General features: G+C 47.6%; 1 protein-coding gene across 2 annotated transcripts in view; it reads left to right on the top strand.

The window, feature by feature from the left end:
- Positions 1 to 529: 529 nt before the first annotated feature.
- The window catches only part of Onecut1 (one cut homeobox 1), a 34,124-nt gene continuing 12,676 nt past the window's right edge, over positions 530 to 21,977 (top strand). Inside the window, exons 1-2 of one of the 2 annotated variants that reach the window (XM_048424365.3) lie at positions 530 to 2,138; positions 18,055 to 18,132. In XM_048424365.3, the coding sequence (XP_048280322.3) occupies positions 1,034 to 2,138; positions 18,055 to 18,132 (1,183 nt within the window). In that variant the 5' untranslated portion in view covers positions 530 to 1,033. The remainder of the gene's footprint in view (positions 2,139 to 18,054; positions 18,133 to 21,977) is intronic. The other variant, XM_087905377.1, reaches the window with a different exon arrangement.

Consider the following 21,977-nt stretch of genomic DNA (forward strand, 5'->3'; position numbering starts at 1 on the left):
GGCTTAGATGGGGAAAAGTGGATGTATCTAGGAGTACCCAGGAGGATCATAGGTGCTAGTTCAACTGCAGCCACGCTGACATAGGCCTTTAAGGTATACATCTCTCAGGACCCGTAGCCCAGGCATTTAAGGATGGGGAATGAGCTCGCCTCCAGCGACCTTCCAGGGAATAAAGTCCAGGGGGACGAGTGGAAGAGTGGGCAAGGGCCATGGCACAATCCCCGGCCCCTCGCGGGTTACCTACACAGACAAACAGCCACTCAGACCCAGGGACTTTAACTCTCTAATCTAGCTGACCCTCTGTGACAGAAACCAGGCAAGAGAGTCTGGGACTGGGAAGCGAGAGGGAGGCAGTGAGGAAGACCGGGGGAAGCAAGCCTCCCGGGACTGTGGCAGAGGCTCCAGGTCGCTCTCTGCCCGCGTCCCGTGCACGTGCGCACCGCTCCGGGGCCATCCGGCGCCACCGAGAAAGCTTGCCGCCGCCCCCCCCCCCGGTTCATTTGTACTGGGACGTCACGGAGCCCTTGCTCTGGGACCGAGGGGGCGGGGCCTAGAAGCGCGCATGCGCGCTGAGCCCGGCGGGCGTGAGGGCGGGCAGCGGCGGCGGCGGCGGCTACCGAATCGCGGCCACAGTCAGCAACAGTAACCGAGCCATGGCTCGAGCTGGCGGGCGGCGCAGGCAAACAGCAGCCGCGGCAGGAGCACGGGCCGCGTTAAGGGAGCCGGGGGCAGCACGATTCTAAGGAGAGGGGCAAGAGGGGGCCGGGCTGGGCAGGCTAGGGGGCACCGCGCTCTCCCAACAGCGCGGATCCTTTTTGGAGATTAATATTAAAAAAAAAAAAAAAAGCAGAGGGGAAGGTGGGAGCAAGAGAGAAGGCGAGACACACAGAGAAAGAGCGAGAGACACAGATCCCCACAGTGAGAGAAAGAAAGGCCACAGTCGCCGGCAGCCGATGTGAAGACTGGACTCCGTGTGCCCCTCGCCGCCTCTGCCCGGCCACATCGATGTTGCAGCCCGCTCGCCCGCATCACGATGAACGCGCAGCTGACCATGGAGGCGATCGGCGAGCTGCACGGGGTGAGCCATGAGCCGGTGCCCGCCCCTGCCGACCTGCTGGGCGGCAGCCCTCACGCGCGCAGCTCCGTGGGGCACCGCGGCAGCCACCTGCCTCCGGCGCACCCGCGTTCCATGGGCATGGCGTCCCTGCTGGACGGCGGCAGCGGAGGCAGCGATTACCACCACCACCACCGCGCCCCTGAGCACAGCCTGGCTGGCCCCCTGCACCCCACCATGACCATGGCCTGTGAAACTCCCCCAGGTATGAGCATGCCCACCACCTACACCACCTTAACCCCTCTGCAGCCGCTGCCGCCCATCTCCACTGTGTCCGACAAGTTCCCTCACCACCATCACCACCACCATCACCACCACCACCCACACCACCACCAGCGCCTGGCGGGCAACGTGAGTGGTAGCTTCACTCTTATGCGGGATGAGCGCGGGCTAGCCTCCATGAATAACCTCTATACCCCTTACCACAAGGACGTGGCTGGCATGGGCCAGAGCCTCTCGCCCCTCTCTGGCTCCGGTCTGGGCAGCATTCACAACTCCCAGCAAGGGCTTCCCCACTATGCTCATCCCGGAGCGGCTATGCCCACCGACAAGATGCTCACCCCAAATGGCTTTGAAGCCCACCACCCTGCCATGCTCGGTCGCCACGGAGAGCAGCACCTCACGCCCACCTCGGCCGGCATGGTGCCCATCAACGGCCTTCCTCCGCACCATCCCCATGCCCACCTGAATGCCCAGGGCCACGGACAGCTCCTGGGCACAGCCCGGGAGCCCAACCCTTCGGTGACCGGCTCGCAGGTCAGCAATGGAAGTAATTCAGGGCAGATGGAAGAGATCAATACCAAAGAGGTGGCTCAGCGTATCACCACCGAGCTCAAACGTTACAGCATCCCACAGGCCATCTTCGCGCAGAGGGTGCTCTGCCGTTCCCAGGGGACCCTTTCGGACCTGCTGCGAAACCCCAAGCCCTGGAGCAAACTCAAGTCCGGCCGGGAGACCTTCCGGAGAATGTGGAAGTGGCTGCAGGAGCCGGAGTTCCAGCGCATGTCCGCGCTCCGCTTAGCAGGTGAGCCGACGGGCGCGTGGGCGAGATAAGGGACTGAAGGTGGGAGGGAATGAGAGAGAAGGCTGGGCGCGCTTCGTCCCGCTCCGCCTCCCCTTTCTTTCCTTGACCTGGAAGAGCCAGCTTAGGCAACCGACCTTCTCCTCCAGGGACTCAGTGCGTTGGGCGGTGGGAGGCTTCGAAGACTGAACAAGGCTTCGGGGTCGTATTTGTGCTCGGGGACAGAACTGCAGGGTTTTGAGCCTCAGGCCGAGAGACTCTTAGAACCTGGTGGAACACTAGAGTTGTGTGGTTCTGAGCGGAACACAGCGGGTTTAGGAAGGGACAAAAAAAAAAAAAAAAACCTAAAACTAGCTCCGGTTGCACAAGGCACATACCCGGCGCGGGACTGGCGCTACTCAAGCTGCCTGTCAATATTTGGCTGAGCTGACTGCGGCGACCCACCCTTGCCCCATTTTATTGGCGCCGCACGTCCGGGGAGCCGCACTTCGATAGGGTTTGTACACAGATTCCAAACCTGCAGACGCTGTGTGCATGGCGGGCTGCTTCGGCAGGGTTACCACACATGGGCTGCGCGTGTAACCGGCTGTGGAAAGGAGAGGGACAGAGACAGACAGTGACCAGGTCCCCAGGAACCTCCCGTTGAGCCCGGGGACCCACCGCTGACAACTCGCTTTTTCGTTTTTGTGATTTTTTTCATACAAGTCTCTGTGCTCTTGGGTGGGAACATGTAAATGTTCCCCAAATCAGCAAGCCGGTCTCCCAGTTCAAAACCCCTAGCAGATTGTTTGATTTTGAGCACTGAAAGTCTCAGCTGACAAGTGCAGGCACCATGCCTGACTCCGTAGTGGGCCAAGAGACCTAGCGGCCAGCTGAGCCCAGATGATGAGCCGCGCCAGGCATTCAGACACACTCGGCGACCCTTGAAGAAGCGAGAAGAGGGCAGCCTAGGGGCGGATTGTGTTCAGGAGACCTGGGTGGAGGTTACCGCGTTGATTGACTCCTGTGTCCAAGTCCCCCACCCCACCCCCCACCCGGCCTCAAGCCACCTACAGCCTCATCTGAGCCCTGCGTCCAGGTCTGAGTCTTGGTGAAGAGAAAGGTAAACGCTAGAATGAGGGTTTGTTAATTAACTGATCGTTCTCCATTAATTCGTCCCTAGAGAACGAGAGACAGTCAATCCGCTCTGAGCCGAGGGCACTGAGCCGTTTCACCGACTAAAATCAAAGCGTGAGGCCGAACCCCCTCCCCCACCCGGTGCCTACCAATGAGAAGCTGGGGGAAGGCAGGTGCGGACTAGCCTGGGATCCTAGGCGCGGGCTACCCTAGTGTTCCCAGCATCTGGCCTCTAGAGGCCTTCGGTGGTAGGGGTTACGCTGCTTCAGTCTCTGGCCGCCCAGAATTCCCAGGCTAACTCACTCAGTCCTTTGCTCTAAAATTCCCAAGGCAGGCTAGGGTTATTTCGCTCAGGAGTAAGGCGAGGCAAAGGACAAGGCGATTCGGGCCCAGGGCCAACCGACTGCCGTGCCTAAACCTCACGGTTCCACTTTAACTTTCTGTGGTGTTGGAGCCCCTGGTGGGCCTATTGAGTCCCGCGTGCAGCTGATCTTGCTGCTCTGCCACTGTTCCCTCAGAACCTTCCAGAGCACCCTCGCCTGAAGCCAGGGCTCCCGACTTCCAGGCAGGTAGGGAGGCCTCTGAGGCTAGCCTGTGTGGGGCTCGGAAAGGTGGATAAAAAGGCCGAACTCTCACGCGAAAGTCTCATCCCACCACTTGGTGAAGACACTCCAAACATCAGCGACACCCCACATGGTCTTCTGTCACACCCTGGAAGGAGGGACTGGTGGGTCCTGTGCTGAGTGCCTAGTCCTGAAAACCTAGCCTGTCTATTCTGTGCAAAGCCCCCTGACCTCCAGATAAGAAAACTGAGTTGGGGAGGGGCTGATGCTTGGTGCTGGGGAGCTCTGTGAATGAAGACTAAGTTCTAGAACCTGCACACCAAAGGCATGAGTTGGGAGCTGAGCAGGTGCTCATGGGACCCAGAAGGTCACCAAAGGGTGTCTGTACACTAGGTCCAAATGACTAGCTCTGTTATTCTTGGCTCCAAGCATGTGGCCTTTTCCTAGAATGTGTGGAAAGTAGGAGGCTCGAGCTGACACCGATCCCAAGGACACTGGGTGTCCTGAGACGGAGTGGAGCTCCACCTCTTTCATTTTTGTTTCTGGAACATGAAGGAGTGAGAAGACTGGAACCTAAGTCTGCCATGAGGGGCAAGGTGCACATGCAAGAAACCCAGAATCATCCATTCTGCCTCAAAAGTCAAGGCCCATTTTTGCATTTTTTGAGTAACTAAAGATCAGCCTGGTTTCTTCTTCTTCTTCTTCTTCTTCTTCTTCTTCTTCTTCTTCTTCTTCTTCTTCTTCTTCTTCTTCTTCTTCTTTTTTCCTTCTTAAGAGACGCTTCAGGCCTTAGTGATGGAGTCTGAGGACTGATACTCGGATACTTTGCCGCCCTGGCAGCCCCAGGATCTCAGGGCCGGCTCCCCATCAACAGCCACTGCAGCTTTGCTGACTGTTGCCCTTAAGACTCAACCCTCATCTTTTCTCAAGCCCCTTGTAAGGCCTGACCGAGTTCCCTCACTCTTCGGTGGAAGAGTGGTTTTTTCAGTTGCCTCTCTGGGACCCGCGGTCCAAGCAGTGTATTTGGTGGGTCAAAATCCTCTGCACGTGGCAGTCTGTTTGGGGAGGCGCCAGAAGAATGTATAAATTACAAGCGCTGGTGAAAGACTGGAGGAAATTCTCACCAAATTAACTACCTTTTAAAAATCAATATATGTTGCCTCAACGTAATGCTTGCTGCTGCTCATTAAAACGCAGCGTGACCAGACGCACACCGCTTCTGGTCCCGAGTGGGGTGGGGAAGCTAAGCTGGGTGCCCCGCCTCTGACGTGGGCGTCTATCAAGACAGGAGGAGATTAGCTTCCAATTAAATATTCCAGAAGGCTTTGGCCCCTAGGCGGGAGCTGGCACTCCCGGGGAAAAGACTGCAAGAGACACCCACAAGTGAGTGCGACTAACTCTGTGCACCCAGAAGGTGATGCTGGCTCAGGTCCTCCGCCCAGGCAAGGCGGCGGCTTTCTGGGTACTCAGTCCTGCCAAAGGTGAGGAGACCTCCAGAGCCCTAGGAGAAGATGACCTGCTCTTCGGCACCCGGTACTTTGTCCACTTACGGTCGGGTATTTGCCCTTCTGTGCTAGTGGCAGATCTAAGCTGGGGGCTGGAGGGGGGGGCTCTACCTGGAAGTAGCCCTGAGAAAGTCTTGCCCAACCCAACCTGGGCCATGTTTGCTGTGAGTGGCCTTGTGGCCTGGTTGATTGATAACTGGCTCTGCACACGTCCATTTGCTTTTGTGTTAATATTTATCCCGACCAGTGACATTTCAAATGTCCGGTGCTGCCCTGGCAGCGAGAGCCAGGCAGGAGAGCCAGACTGGACCCTAAGAAGCGCAGTTGTTCAATCCCAGAAGAATTCTGGATGGAGAGATGGGGGCGGGGGAGGGCGGGCCTGGGCATGAGAAATGCCAGGGCTGGAAGAGCTCCTGGGCTCCAGAGTGGGAAGGGAAGGCGGCACCGCCACACCGATTCCCTGGCGCCCTGCACTGTGGCTCTCCCGTGGTGCAGCTGCTCCTAGCCCTCTGCCGCTTGAACAAAAGGCCGGCAGGGCGCGACCGACCGTGTCCGCCTTGGAGGCTGGGGTCAAGGCCTGGGATTGCTTTCTCCCAGCGTGGCTAAGGGATAACCCGTTATCAGAAGGCAACCGAGAGTCCCAGAGCTTCAAGAGATAAATGGTGGGGGTGAACTGGGGTAATCGGAACACACACACACACACACACACACACACACACACACACCAAGCGGATGTAAAGTCAAAAGGACTTGGGAACAGTCACCAGAAGGCTCTGAGCGACATTTTTCTTACAGACTATCTGTCCCCTCGGTGAGACAATAGTTGCCTTTGTGCATTTTTTTTGTTGTTGGTGGTGGCAACGGCGTCCCATGAGGAGAGGAAGTGCAGTGAGGTTGATGGGTGCCTGTGGCGATAATTAGCGATTGTAGTTTTTGTACCGGGTTAAGCCTGCTTTCTGAGGCTGAAGGAGACCTGGTGGCTGCTGTATTGTGATTTTGTGGCCGGCAAAGAAGGACGCCCACCAGAAACAAACGCCATGGCATGTTCAGAAGGTGCCCAACTATCACCCCCTCTCCAAGACGGAACCGGGAGATCCTTGGATAATTCGGAGTGTCAACTCCGAATACCCAGGGTCAGGGTACTGCGATCACTTCAGACCCAGTCGCTTAAAACTACAATAGTACAGGTAGATCGTAGCAGTAAAGTCATTCCAAAACCTAAAATGTGACTATCTTTGACGCTTTTTGCCCCCTGCAAGCTCAGCAGAGACAGGGGTGAACTGGCTTTGCTCCGGGACTTCGGAACCTAGGTTAGCTTTGCTGCAGCTGCGGTGACAGCGCAGAGGACGCTGCGCGCGCCTCCTAGTGGCCGCCTGGCGAGGGGACAGGAGATAGACGTAAGGTTGGCCGAGGCTTTGTTTTTAGAGCATCCTTGTCCTCAAGATTTTTTTAAGCAGTATTTTGTAGTAAGAAGGCGTGGAGGAGGAAGAGGATGCCTATCAAAGGCCCCTGTCGAGGAAGACACCATTACCTTCCCTACCAATTACACCCCGAACTCTAACCTACCCAGAAAGGGTGACTATTTCGGTTCCATGCCGGAATTACACTCTCTGACATATTTTTACCTAAGAGGAACGATGAGCGCAGAGGTGACCCTGGCAGTCTGAAGTCGGAAGCTGGGACCAATATAGTCCGCACAGATTAACAGTTCCTTTGTTTGGCTTGCTTCCCAGCAAACTGGCCAGAGTGAGTCAGAACGCAGCCCCCAGGCCTTAAGCTTGGAAGCCTTTGTTTTCCTCTCCCGTGGGGTGAGTGTAAGGGCTGTTGGAGCCTGCAGGCATGGAACCCTGGCCCCGAGTCAGGACCCTGGACAGATCCCCACAGCCTCGCAGCCTAAGGCAGGACTCCATCTCTAAAGAGGCAACTGGGATGGTACAGGATTCCACGCTGCAGCAAAGAAACATTAATATCTAATATTCCGAAGTTTTTGAGAGCAGGAGGCTCCTCCCAGAATAAACACTGGCCCTGTCGGGTCGTCAAAAAGATCAAAACCGTCGTCAAAGATCAGGGGCTGATTGGTTTGTCCCCACGTGGCGTGGCACGTGCACACCAGCATATAAAATCGGAATTTGCGTCCCTGTGGGTGTGACAAGAGTTGGATCATTAAGCTAAAACGTTCAATTCAGTCCCTTTGATCCGTGCTGGGGAAAAATCTATAGTCATCTCTAATCTACGAGGTCTTTAAGGCGGTTGTTACACTAGCTGTTTGATGACATCATCTTCCACATCCGTGGCAAATTCAGCTAATCAAACACGCTGGTCCCCAAAGTTCTCCCAAGCAACGGTTCTTACAGAGCATACCGGTAAAAATCCATTCTTGGTTTTCTTGTCAAGAAAAGGAAATATTCAACTCTAACGGCTGTGGGTAATTTAGAAGGAGGGTCCCAGGTGTCTCACTCCTGGGCTTCCATAGTCAGTGGCCGCCACGTCCTTGAAGTGGTAATGCCCAGTGTTCTCTGTAAACTGCGTATAATGAAGTATTTAAACACACGCTTGTTTTTGTAACTCAACCCCAGTGGCTCAAAAGTGAAATAACTGGTTTCATTTCAGACCCTAATTAAGTACTAAGATTTCCACACTTCGGTAAAATTGAATGCCCCCCCAACCAAAGGTTGCTATAGAAAAAGAATCTCATGAAGTTATGCTTGTCATTGAACACATTTATAATGAAAAATTCAATCCATATGCATCACAGATTATTTTCTGTGTGTCGACATTTGAATAAGACCTGTGAGCACCTTCAGAAGATAGCTCCATTCTTTCTACATGAGAAATGTCAGTCTCACAGTCCGTGAGGAAGGAAGGTCTCATTTCAAAGGTAAATTAGTTTAGTACACGGTCTTACATTTCTATCTCATCCTCTTTACAGGCTTTTATTTTAAAACTATTATATTCCCTCTGATAAAGCTTAGTTTCTTGCTGACGTGACTGGTGACTAGGCCAGCCATGTGACAATGTAACCATTTGATACAAACTTACAATTATTTATCAAGGCCTTAATGTTCTATCGGCTACATATGTTTCTTCCCAAAGATGTTACAATGGAACAAATAGCTTCTAGAACATTTCCATCCCTTTAATGTGTAGCTTTAATAAGACAACAGCTGAGCAGAGCCCAACCCTAGAAGACAATTGGTCAGGTCTGTCATACCTAATGAAAAAGGAGAGAATTTAAGCTGCTTGTTCACTTCTATTTATTGCCTGTTGCGGCAGACATTCCCATCTAATACCCTGTCTATGCCAATGGCTCAGAAGTCTTACTGCACATAGAAATCACTTAAAGACTTAAACAACTAATATCTGGCTGCAACCCCAGATATTCCCGTCTAATTGAGTGGGGTGTGACCCGGGCTCCCAGGTGACCTTAATGTGCATGGAGGTCTGGGAATCTATATGGTGTGTGGTAATTTCCTCTGCTTTCTCCAATGTTCTCTGTAGTGGGTTGAAATAATTTGTCTCTGGTCACTGCACTGGAGTGTACGAATGCCCTGGACTCAGTTTCCCCAAGGCACTGGCCAAGCATATTCTCCACCACTGGCTTCTGTGGACAGTTCCAGACCACAGTCAATGCACTCAGAATGTGGACATCTGACTCGCTACCCTCCCCGCTCGATTGGTTTTTGATTTTTTTTTTTCCAAGACAGGATTTCTCTATGTATGCTTCGCTGCCTTGGAACTCACTCTGTAGACTAGGCTGACCTAGAGCTCACAGAGATCTGCCTGCCTCTGCCTCCTGAGTGCTGGGTTTAAAGGCATGTGCCACCACGGGCCAGCCTAACCTCTAACGTGTCCATTTAACAAGGTCCATGCATTATAAAGCTCTTGAAATTAGAGAGTAAATTTTTCTTCTTGGGCTCTCAAGGAAAAATTTTGAAACATTCTTTCTTCTCTGATGTTTAGGCAAGATTTCTTTTAATTGCTCCGCTCCAAGGAAGCAGTCAGAGAGTGGTTGGTAACAGACATGAAGCTCATATCTCTCTCTCTCTCTCTCTCTCTCTCTCTCTCTCTCTCTCTCTCTCTTTCTCTCTCTCCTTGTTCACTTAAACAATTATTGATGGGAAAGGCCCATCTCATTAGATGTGCTCTGCGGGCAAGCTTGGCCCTCTGGGACCCATGCCTGGAGGAAGGCCCAAAGGCCCAAGACCACCCATGCTTCTGAGGACGATGTTCTCATCTGCCTTTGGCTCCATTCTAACAACACCTGCCTATTATCCATACGTTATGACTACACGTACACACACACACACACACACACACACACAAGCGAACTGACAGGAAGCTCTGCATGTATGTTGGTGGTTGAGAACAGCTCAGTTTCAGTCAGCACCCGTACACCCGCCGCCCTTCATTCTTTGCGTATGTCACAGGGTACTGAGAACGGACAGTTTCTGCCATAAGTCCTTTCTTTTAGCATGATGATTGCATAGTCTCTAAGAGAGGCTATCAGAGGAACACAGCAAGTGATGAGCTTCTCACTTTCTTTTCCTCTTGCCTCCTTAAGCAGAGGAATTGGGGGTGGGGGGGGGTGGGGGCTAAATGTGCAAGCGTGTGAAGCGCGCCACCTAGTGACAGTGGCGCTCATCACAGGCATCTTGATGAGTGGGTGAGGAGCGGCTACCGTGATTCCAGTATTGATGGAGTCACAAAAATCGTTCATTAAGGCAATTTAATCTTTGCTATTAAATGTCCTTTCAATTCATTTGGGGTAATTAAGATGCAGTTAAAGTGATTAAATTCTAATTACTTATGCTAGAGAAAGACATATTTGTCACGCTAATGCTGTTAGACGAAGGACTCAGAAAGAAAGTTAACGTTTACTTCAAATGATGCAGCTGGAAAAATCAGTTCCTCTGTTCATCATTAATCTGGCGAGCTGGGTGATTATGTCATGGCACTACATGCTCATTAAATAGGAGAAGTGCTGATTAAAATGGCTGCCAGGAGGAAAACTTGAGTGAGAAGTAACTCAGTATAGTATAGTCAGCATTCTTGGGCAAAATCAGTAGGTGTTCTTTCCCTCCAAGCCCTCGCCCCAAAGTAATGAACACCTAGTGAGCTTTATTCTATCATTGAAAGGGGGTGGCACACAGAAGGCTTTTATTATCAAACCAAAGACATTGTTAAATGTAAACATTTCCCCCCCCCCTCTTTAAAAAAAAGACAGCAGTTTCTTATGTATCCTAGACCGGTCTTGAACTCACTGTGTAACCAAGGATGCCCTTGAACTTCTCATCCTCCTGTCTCCACTTCCTGACTGCTGGGGTATGCCACCATGGCCAGTTTATGTAGCACTCAAGATCCAATCCAGATCATTCAAGCGTTTGAGGCAAGCACACGACCCAGTCAGCGCCATCTCCAGACCTAAAGAAATGTTTTTAAAAGGAGAATGGCTCCTTGGAGTGGAGAGGAGCGAGTCGAGGAGGGTGAGCAAGATTGGGGAAGCAGAGAATTCCCAAGGCAAACATGAGCGAGCATTTCCCCTGTAGACTGCAGGAGCCGCTCCCCTGCAGATTCCTAACACTTCTCTGAGTGCTCAACCTCCCCTCCCCAGTTGGATTCTTTTCCCTATAGTGAGGGAGTCAGAGACGCCTGCACTAGGTTACAAGCACCATCAATCGTTATGCTCACTCTGAAGAGCACTAAGTATCTCCTACAAATTGGTCCCTTTCCAATGAGTTTTCCATGTCCCAGTGTCTCACACTATAAAGCAGAAGTTTACTGAGGCTGTCCTGCCATAATCTCACAACCCCCAGCCTCTTAGGATAGCTTAATTATGTTCATAAAAGAGAGTTAAATTGGAACTTAAGAATTTGAAGTCTGCTTCTCTCTCTCTCTCTCTCTTTCTCTCCTTTTAAGGAGGTGCCTTCACATTTTCCTGAAAAAGTTATCCAAGAATAAGAGTCATCAATAAATTAATTGGAGATTATTTTATTGTCCTCAAGAGACCCGTGTCTCTTAGTACAGTTAAATTTGCATATTGAAACCATAATTGAGGTTGTCTCTGTCTTCCGTTCATCCCATTGAATATTACTCCAGTGCACACCATAAGCAAAGAAGTGCACATTACCAAATTCATCAGTCATCTAAGTTAAACAATTACCTTTAAAAATAAATCGATTATTTGAATATTTAAGGTCATTATGAATCACGTCATGCTGCCTTTTTAATATAATATTTTATTCATTCTTTGAGAAATTCATACATGACATCATGCTGTCTTAAATTACTAAAAGTATGCAACTCTGGATTAAGAATCACGTGCCGTAGAGAGAGGTTCATGCAGTAATTAGTTCTTGGACCTTGTCAAGTAGCTTGACCTTTGTGAGTCTCCATCTCCTTAAACGTAAAACGAAGGATTCGGCCTTCAAGTCCCTTCCAGGTCTCATTCTGGCGTTGATTGCCTCCTATCATGACTGTGGGCCCATGGCAAAGCCCGGTGGACACCTTCATCTCCTATCTCCATTTAGTGTCCTGTCCACCTATATTAGGATTAGTCAAGGTGTGGGGCACGGTGCTCACCCCGGATGGTAGTCTCTGGCTCACCTCTCTTGTCAGGTGCTCAGGAGCTAACAGCTCACGCAGTCAAGACCATTGTCTCTTGGCACAGAAGTGCTGCAGTGTAAGAGTCTACTGCCTGTGTTCCAGGGATACAAACTGACAGGGATAACATAGACTTTCATGGACACATATGTACTACCTATGTTACCGTGGGAGTGTAAATTAACATCTTTGCTACAACAGATTTGTCATCATCATATAACCATGGGTCCACACATGTCTAGTAATTCCACTCTTTTGTGTAATTCTAAACTCACGGCTTTCCTGGAAATGTGAAAAGACAGCTGCTGGAACCTTTCCTGAAGAGAAAATGAAACAGAAACAGCCCAATGTAAAGTGTGCACATATGAAGCAGAATGTTCTTACATAAGGCAAAACTCAAAAGCAAGCAAAGCTAAACAACTATACCTAGAGATTTGTGGGTATGTGATGCAAACTGTCTTTTAAACATAGATAAGACAGAAGATAAATAGGTGAATGGGTAAATAGATAGATAGGTATGTAGATAGTAGATAGAAGATGGTAAATGAATGATAGGCAATAAATGATTGATAGATAGACAGACAGACAGACAGACAGACAGACAGAAAATGGGTATGGCTCTAGCTTAGTAGTGGAGTGCTCATTCAAGTGTAAGCAAGCCTTTGGTTATATCCCTGGCATCACAAAAAGAAAAACAAATTCCCTGTGTCTTTATACAACAGAGGTGTTTAAATTCTCCTGTTGGGTTGTTGGGTGCTGGGTGAGTTTAAGAGCTCATTTTGGGGCTGGAGAGATGGCTCAGAAGTTAAGAGCACTGGCTGCTCTTCCAGTGAGGTTCTGAGTTCAGTTCCCAGCATCCACATGGTAGCTCAAAGCCATCTATAATGAGATCTGGCACCCTCTTCTGGTATGCAGGCATACATGCAGTTAGAACACTATATACATAATAAATAAATTAATTTTTTAAGAAAAAAAAGAGCTCATTTTGTAACCTTTTCGAATCCTATATACATGACACATAGTCTTTTGAAAACATTAAGTATTAAATAGTTTAAACATTGGGGAGGAAGAAGGTGGTTTAGGGAGTTTGTTTGTTTGGGATTGTTTTTTAGTCTAACAACTCAGCCTACTTTTACTCAAATATATCCTGAGCATTCTGTGTTGTCATTTTTTTCAGAACTTGATTCTTACTAGATAACTGTTTTGTCAGGGAAAGGTAGTCCGTTGTGGCCAGAGTGTAGGAAGGGACAGAAGGTCTGGGAAGAATTGTTAAATACCTGAGCAGTTAGCTCAAGGAAGACCCAAAGGCACTGCACGCTTGTTCAGGAAATAGGACTGGTGGAGAGAGACAGCAGGCTGTTCATATGCTTCTTCCAGGAGCTGAGGGTGTTCAGTTCAATGTGTCTTGCAGGAAGAAGTCTGGGTGTAGTGAAAGAAAACTTCTAAAGACCTAGAGAATGTGATGGGATTAAGTCCGAAGTCAGGGCAGCAGGAACAGAATGCATGGAGCCTGAGCTAAAATCCTTCTGTAGTTGTTTGTTTTAAAAATAATTTTCTCTCATGTAGCCCAGACTGATCTCTGACTCACTCTGTAGCCCAGACTGGCCTTAAGCCTCTCATCTTCCTGCCTTCACCTCCCCAGTGTGGAAGCTATGGGCCTGAGTTGCCCATACCTTTGTTCTCTGCAGATTTCTTGGATCTGAATTACTGTAAAGCTGGCAGCTTCTCTCTTCCCCCAGCTCAGCAACACCTTCCCATCAGCAACAAAAGCATCTTCCAGTCTCTGATTTCAGTAATGGAGAACAAAGTACCATACATCTCACATTCCTCCAGAGGAGACTATCAGATTGGTGGAGAAGTAGAGGAAAGGAAAGATTCCCAGGTGCGGCATGATGTAGTGATGCACGTCTGTATCCCCTGCAGTCTAAGGCTGAGGCAAGAGGACCAGGAAGAAGTACAAGGCCAGTCGAGCTATGTAAGACCCTGATTTTTGAAAAGTTGATCTTGGGAATTTAATACCAAGTGACTTTTATTTAATGTCTCTTACTTCTGGAATAACTCATAGTCTTATTCGGTGTGCACAGGGACTGTAAACAAAATCTCTAACTTCTTTTCTTCTCTTTCAATTGTAAAGTTCACTCATGATTTCAAGATCCCTGTAGGAAGAGTTAATTCCAAATACACTCTTCCAGCTGAAAGGCATCCTGAGTCTGTGCATCGTTTCTTCTCTGGGTGAATCTCAGAGACCAACAGCATCACCTAGGAACTCTGGGTTTAGCCCTGACCTCCTGCATCTAAGTCTGTATTTTCACAGGGCCCCCAGGAGGTTCCTATATGTGTACAGTCTGAGAGGACAATAGAAAAGCCTTCAGCGTGTCCCTATTGCTTTATTTGCCCAAACACTGACTGACTAGAGACGCTCATGCACCAGGCACTGGACAAAATACAGGCACACAAAAGAGGAACCTTAAAAGTACTGACAGAGACCTTGTGAGTCTGTACAAGGCCAGGGGCCTCTGACAGCCGGGGTTAAAGGCAGCTGAGGCCAGTTGTGAAATGAAATGATCAGGTTCGTGATTTTGAAAGCATCCTGGAATGGAGGGGCCGATGGACAGCTGAGTAGTGGCTAAGAGAGATGGGCTGCAAACATGGGGGCAGGGAGTAAAGTTTGAGAGCTACATCTAAAGTAAGGTGGAGCAGGCATCCTGGGCGCGGGTCTGGTGGGGACTAACTCCTGTGACCCTGCCTTGGGAAGATGGGCATTTGGGTACCTTTACCCACAGAGCAACTGTGATGGTGTGGTAGTCAGTCCTTCCCACCCCAGCCAATTGCTGCCTCCAAGGACACTCTCTTAGAGAACCAAGGCAAGGGATCAGACACACCCACCCCTGTTGTTAGAGGAACAAAGGTAACCCTAAGAACAGGGCACCAGTCTGTCAGCAAAAATTGCATATGTGTGTGCTGTGGGCAAGTGCTGGCGAGTCTTGGTTGAGTTGTGAGTCACCCTGTGGTGGGAACAGCACTCTAAACACAAGCATTATTTCATCAGAAAGAGAATTCTGCTGTTCTTTAATCGAGTTGCTTTAGTTTGCTTTCTACTGTTGTGATAAAATACTGTCCAGACCAAACTGGGACAGGCATGACAGTACACGCCTTTAATCCCAGCACCCAGAAGGCAGAGGCAGTCAGATCTCTTGTGAGGTCCAGGCCAGCCCTCCCTTATCAAAATACAAAACAAAGTTGGGAGAGAAAGGAGTTTATGTTCCAACTTCCAGTGCATCATGAAGGAAAGTCAAGGGAGGAGTTAGAGGCAGAGAACGAAACAGAAACTGAGGAGGGAATGCGGCTCACTGCTTCCCATCACTCATAGACTGCCCAGCCTGCTTTCTTACACACCCAGGACCACCTGGCCAGGATACTCACGATGATCTGTGCGTGTGTGTGTGTGTGTGTGTGTGCGTGCGTGTGTGTGTGTGTGTGTGTATGTTTGTGGGTGTGTAGAGTGGGTGGTCTTCTTTGTAAATAATTAAAGACTTCTTCATTCCTCAAACTAGAAGTTTCTAGGGAAAGTGGAGAATGCATCTTGTTTTCATTCTTCTGACTGACTTTTAATTCTTTCAACATTTCTAGAAATGTTTATTTCCACATCAGGCAGTGTCCCAGTGCAGCAGGCTGAGTGACAAAATAGTGAAGCGGTGCAAGGTGACCATGACCTAGGGGGATAGAAAGTGGTTCCAACTTCAACAGGGTTTCCTGTATTCCAGGTTATCTTTGAAAAGCTCCCCGGGGGCTAGAGAGACGGCTCGCAGGCTGAGAGCATACCTCTCTTGCGGAGTTGAACTTCCAGCACCCATGTCAACTGACTCACAATCACCTGTAACTCTAGCTCTAGGGAATCTAATGCCCTCCTCTGGCTTCCACAGACACTGCATACACACACACACACACACACACACACACACAAAGGCACAGAGGTATACACATAATTAAATATAAAAATTATTTTAAAAAAGTCTCGTGTTATTACATTTACAGTGGAATATTTGAGAACACATGAAAGAATAACAGAGGATATAACAATCCCTAGGAATTCCACCATTTCTCCTTCCCAAACTAATGTGAGTAGCCTTCATTCATTCATTCAATAGCTGTGTAAAGATAAGGGTGCTCACAATCTGCAAGATCACACAGCCCACATTCTGCCTTTGCTCTCAGAGAGCTTAATGCCAGAAAACATTTATGAATCTTCTATTTTATAGTTGTGCTATAATTTATTTAATCAATCTCCTATTTTTAGACACTTACATTGGTCTATAAACTGCTCAGGGAAATAAAGTTTTATGGTTTTATATTTTAGAAGTATCATAATTCACATGTCCTCTCCAGCAACCATCCCTAGCCTTGACTATTCCCCTGTATTCGGGAATTTTTCACCATCGAATGACACAGCAGCCTGCAGTATTAGAGATGAAGTTTTACCAAAGATTTGATTTTCAAGATGTTTTGTTCCTCTAAGCATTTGATGCCCACATTGAAACTTTAGAAAATATAAGATTATAACAAAGAAACAGGACACAGTTGTTCATTATTCTAAAACCAAGAGAGAATACCTTTCTATGTGTTGGTTTAGTTCTTTCTTGCTTGATAAAGCTGTAACACTGTTAATTCTTTGAGAACTCCCTACGCTGGATTTCAGTCATATCACCCACACCCATTTCCCTTAACTCCTCCACGATTTCCCTTACTCTCCTTACCCTCCAAACTTCATGGCCTCTATTTTAAAAAAAATACCCTGAGTCCAATTTATACTACCCACAATCTCACGGGTGTGAGGTTTGCTAGAACATAGAAAACCAACCAAGGACCACACACTTAAAGCTGTCAACAGTTCATAGCTCCTCGGTTATGGATGGGAACTTGGGAACCCCTTCCAAGTCCTTGCTGGGGTGTTGGCTGGTTGGTCTTGTGCAGATCTTTTCTTGGCAGCCATAGCTGCCGTGAGCGTGTGAGTGCAGGGGTCCTGCCATGTCCACAAGATGCTGTTTTGCTCCAGTCCTCCCTGACCTCTGGAGCCTACACTCTTTTCTTCTAGCTTTTTAATGGCACGTGTGTAAATGGGCACTCACCAGGGGTCGGATGGTCTGAGTTCAATCTCCTGGACCCTCATGGTGGGAGGAGAAAATCAACTCCCTGAAGTTTTCCTCTGACCTCTACCTGCGCTCTCTCTCTCTCTCTCTCTCTCTCTCTCTCTTACACACACACACACACACACACACACACAGACACACACACACACAAATGCAATACAATAAAAATAAAAGTCATATATAAGATATACCTTAAGTTTTTATTTTATTGCAAAATTAACTTGCTAGAGTATTTATGATCAAACATGCCTCGGTGTCATTAAATACCATTCAGGAGTACAGAAGCTCGTTAAATCTTCATTTGAAACTCATTCCAAATTATGAAAATCTGCAAAGATATATAGAACAAAGGCTATCGGGATGCCCTCCTCACCAGTGAACTCTGACCAGTGGTTAGTGTCCTAATTGCTTCATGTTTGCTCTCTTCCCATGTAGGTTTACTTTCCTTGAAGGCAGGCTACATTCATCATGGCCCCTTACCTCAAAATGCCTAAGTGTTTTCCTAAGGACAGGAATATTCTCATGTTCGGTCACTGCTCAATTTTGTCGGGTGACTCTGTGATGTCCTTAGAGCATGGTTCTCCAGTACAGAATTCCATCTCGGATTCTGCTGCCACAGCTCTTTTGCTTCCTTTACTGTCAAATGCTCCTCTTCCGTCTTCCTCTATTTTTTACCAAGCTTGCACGTTTGAGGAATGCAATTCTCCTTTAAATTTTTACCTTTTGTTTGCATTGATGCATTCATTCATTTGTCTGTTTGTAGGTGTGTATGCATGTGCGTATGTGTGGGGGTGCGGGCATGACAGAGCACCTATGTGGAGGCCAGAGGACAATTTGCAGAAGTTGTGTCTCTCTTTCCAACATGTGGGTCCCAGAAATTGAACTCCGGTCAAGTTACCTTTATTATCGGCCCCCTTAGAATTTGCTCGTTCTCCTGTGTGTGCTTCTGTTTCCTTGTGTTCCATTGAGCTTCTGCTCTCTTACCCAGAAAGCGGCATGGGTGGCAGTGTGCCTTCTCTGAGGATCACATCTGGAGGCCCCCAACTGTCTGTTCCTCACTTACCTGGTGAGTGTGTTTTGTTTACCCAATGTCTTGTCTAATTCCTATACTGTGTAATCACTGGACATTTTCCCCCTTCCTTCCAATTAAAAAGAAATCCATGGGTGATATTTTATTATTCTACTTCTCTCAGAATTCTCTATTTAGCACCTGCTGAGCTCTGCCTGGTCTAACTTTCCATCCTCAGCATTTCTGCACGTTGGGAAGGCAGTCCTCAGCCCCTCCCCCCCCCCGCTCTGTGTCACTTACCCGTTTACTATTGGTGTGGACTCACACGTTCTCTTTTTTAATCAACAATTTGCACTGTGTTACTTGCTTTTAATTGTTTTGGAGCTCAAGGTGTCCCAGATGTGACTGATAGGAGTCCCTTTAACATCCTTGGATGATGTGAGCCCCTTCTATGTTCTGTGACATGTTCTCATTATTTTTTGAAAACTTTCCAACATAAAAAAAGACATTCGAAGTTCATCTGGTACCCTCCTTTGCCCAAGCTTTGGATTTGCCCCTTCTCTGATGAGCTGTGGCTTATGTTGGTTGATAAGGCATTGGAGACTGAGAAGAGCTGAGTACTATGTATGCATGAGCTTTTAGCATGGCTTTGTTTCTCCACTCTCTCAGGTAAAGCTGGGAAGAATATACACACATAGCTATGCATAGACACATTCACAAATACCCTTAATATTTATATTTGTGTTACATAAATTTATTTTTATGTGTATATGCTTATACTCATGAACATACACGTGCATGATATGACTTGGGTAAAGTTCAGAGGACAACATATAGTAACCAGTTCTCTCCTTCCACCATGTGGGTCCTGGAGATGAAACTAAGGTTTTCAGACTTAATGACAAGCTCAATTTCCCTTTGAGCCACCTTACTGGCTCTGTGTGTGTGTGTGTGTGTGTGTGTGTGTGTGTGTGTGTGTGTAAAATCATAAATTTATATCAATATCTGCACCCACACATTTGTGAAATATTCCCATGGATTTTTTGCCATTCCTCATGCCCTATTTATATATCCTTCAGTCTACAGTCAGAAGTCTGACACCTAATTATCAATTATCATTTTATTCCTCTCATATGTGTTTGTGTGCATTGTGCGCATGTGTGCATGTGCATACATGCACACAGACACACAGACACACAGACACACACACACTCAATGTTTGTTTGATCCTGTAGCAGGTTTGTTTCCAAATCTGCTTTTGATAGGAATAACTCTCAGCTCTTCCATCAAGCATACCCACTACATCACTTGGCTTCTTACAAACCCCGCTGAACCACATAAGTGCTGTCCACAAGCACAATTTCAATTCCTGGTCTAAAGAAATGGCTCCATTGGTAGAGTGGTGGGTTGTTCCCCAGCACAAACTGGACATAGTAATTCCAACACTTGGGAGGTACAGGCAGAAGGATCAGAAGTTCTGGGTCATTCTCAGATACATAACAAGCTTGGGGTCAGACTAAGCTACAAAAGACCCTGTTTAGGAGGGAAAAAATCCAATTATTTTCTTCTGTACCCTTAACTAGGCATATATTGATCATTTACACTCCAGACTTAGCAAAGCCGATCATAGTGTATCTTATCCTTCTGGGGCTAGGATCCTCAACTTGCACACCATTGTCTGTGACAGGTGTGGTTACTTTACGCTCAACTCATTTTGGGGTCTCAGACCAGCTTAATTCCTCTGCACCTTCTGCCTCTCCAGCTCCATCCTTCCCACTTGCTCCTTACCTGGCCTTGAACTGCCTTCTGATTCAAGGCATCTCAACTTCTTTCCCCCAACAACTCAGTTGACTTCTACTGATTTCTTTTCCCTTATTTCTTTTTGGATTCATTTATTTTATTAGCTTATGTGTATGAGTGTTTTTCCTGTGTGTGTGTGTATAAGAACTTGGTGCCTGCAGAGGCCAGAAGAGGGTGGCAAATCAGAGGGGACTGGAGTTACAGACAGTTTTGTCACCACTAGGGTGCTAAGATTCAAATGCAGGTCCTTTGCAAGAGCAACATGTGCTCTTGACCACTGAGTCAACTCTCCAGCCCTTCGCTGATTTTTCTAATGCCACTTTAGAAATATCTCCTCAGTAGCGGTAACCTGTTTCAAGGGTAACTGTACAGGAAAAGGATTTTAGAAATTTGATACTAAATTTTGTCTTAAGTGTCTCTAGTTTATACAGGCCCATGTCAAGATCATTTAAATAACAAGAATGCCGAAAAAAATTAAAATCTGTGGTCTTGCCTTTTTATCTTCCTTCCCTTCCCTTCCCTTCCCTTCCCTTCCCTTCCCTTCCCTTCCCTTCCCTTCCCTTCCCTTCCCTTCCCTTCCCTTCCCTTCCCTTCCCTTCCCTTCTCCTCCTCCTCCTCCTCCTCCTGCTTCTTCTTCTTCTTCTTCTTCTTCTTCTTCTTCTTCTTCTTCTTCTTCTTCTTCTTCTTCTTCTTCTTCTTCCTCTTTCTATATAATAGATTGTCTCCAGTCTAGTGGGAGAGATTGATGCGAGGTGCTCTGTTATCACAGGAATCAACAATTTTCCCTGGAACAGAGAAGGTGTAGAAGAAAGGAAAATGCTGGAATTTAGTCTTAGCTATATAAGGAATTCTTTCTATGGAAAGAAGGAAAAAACGGCATCCTGGGTGGAGGAAACAGTGTAGACAAAGGTGTAGAAGCATGAATGTGCTTAGTGCATCTAGGCACAGCCTCCAAGCAGTGCAGCAGGCATGGTGAATATGGTGGGCGTGGTGGACATGGTGGGCAGTGAGTGGGTGGGCAATAAGTGAGAGAAAGATGAAGAGGGTTGAGGCCAGAGTATCAAGATCCTCAGACACTGAGGTAGAGCAGGCATTGGGCTTTCTTCTTGTGTTCAGAAGACTTCTGTGAAGTTCATTTTTCATGCACATTATTGGCATATTATAGACATTTGCAGTGTGGATATATAGGCATCTTTCCAGAAATACAAACAAGGCAGACTTCACTTGTTTGAAATTAACTATAGGAGATTATTTTAATTAAAATTTTTGTGTGTATGGTATATACATTTATGTACACAACTGTGCACAGCCATGCTGTCTGTACTCAGAGGCCAGAGGAAGATGTCAGATGCCCAGCTCCGTAACTTTTTATTCCCTTGAGACAGTCTCTCCCTGAACCTGGAGCTAGACTGGCACCAGTAAGCCTCAGCAATTCCCCTGACTCCACCGCACTGGAGTTACAGGCAAAAACTGTCTCATCCATCTTTTTATGTGAGAGCTGGGGATTCAAACTCAGGTCCTCACTCTTGTAGAGTAAAAGTTCTTACCTGCTGAGTCATCTCCCTTCCTGGAAAAGTGTAGTTTTATAGTTCTGTTTGTATATATATATATATATATATATATATATATATACATACATATACATACATATACATACATATATATCACTTTTAGTTGTTATGAATACTATAAAATGTATAGTACTAATTACAAAAAGTGGATCAATAAATTTTACAATTCACAATAGACCTACGTGAGCTAAAATGCAAAGTAAGCATGTAGTTCATCAGGTCAGCTATATATCTTAACTGACTTGTAGAACAAACATCGTAGCTGTAGAACCACACCAATTACTGAACTCCCAGTGATAGAAGGGCTTTCTAAATATTTTTAGATTATGTGTGTGTATGTGAACATAAAGTCCTCAGTTCCCCATCTCTCCTCTTCCACGTGGATGCTAAAAGGGCTTCTTTTCCTAGTATGTTCCACGTTACGCTCACCTCTGCTTACAGGACTAAGGCTGAGGCTCAGTTACATGATCAGTGAGACAAGGTGCTATGGAACAGAGAGGCTGATCCAAGAGACGGCAGTTCAACTCAAAC

Source organism: Myodes glareolus, chromosome 4 (genome assembly GCF_982192425.1).
Source record: "Myodes glareolus chromosome 4, mMyoGla1.1, whole genome shotgun sequence".
Classification (NCBI taxonomy): domain Eukaryota; kingdom Metazoa; phylum Chordata; class Mammalia; order Rodentia; family Cricetidae; genus Myodes; species Myodes glareolus.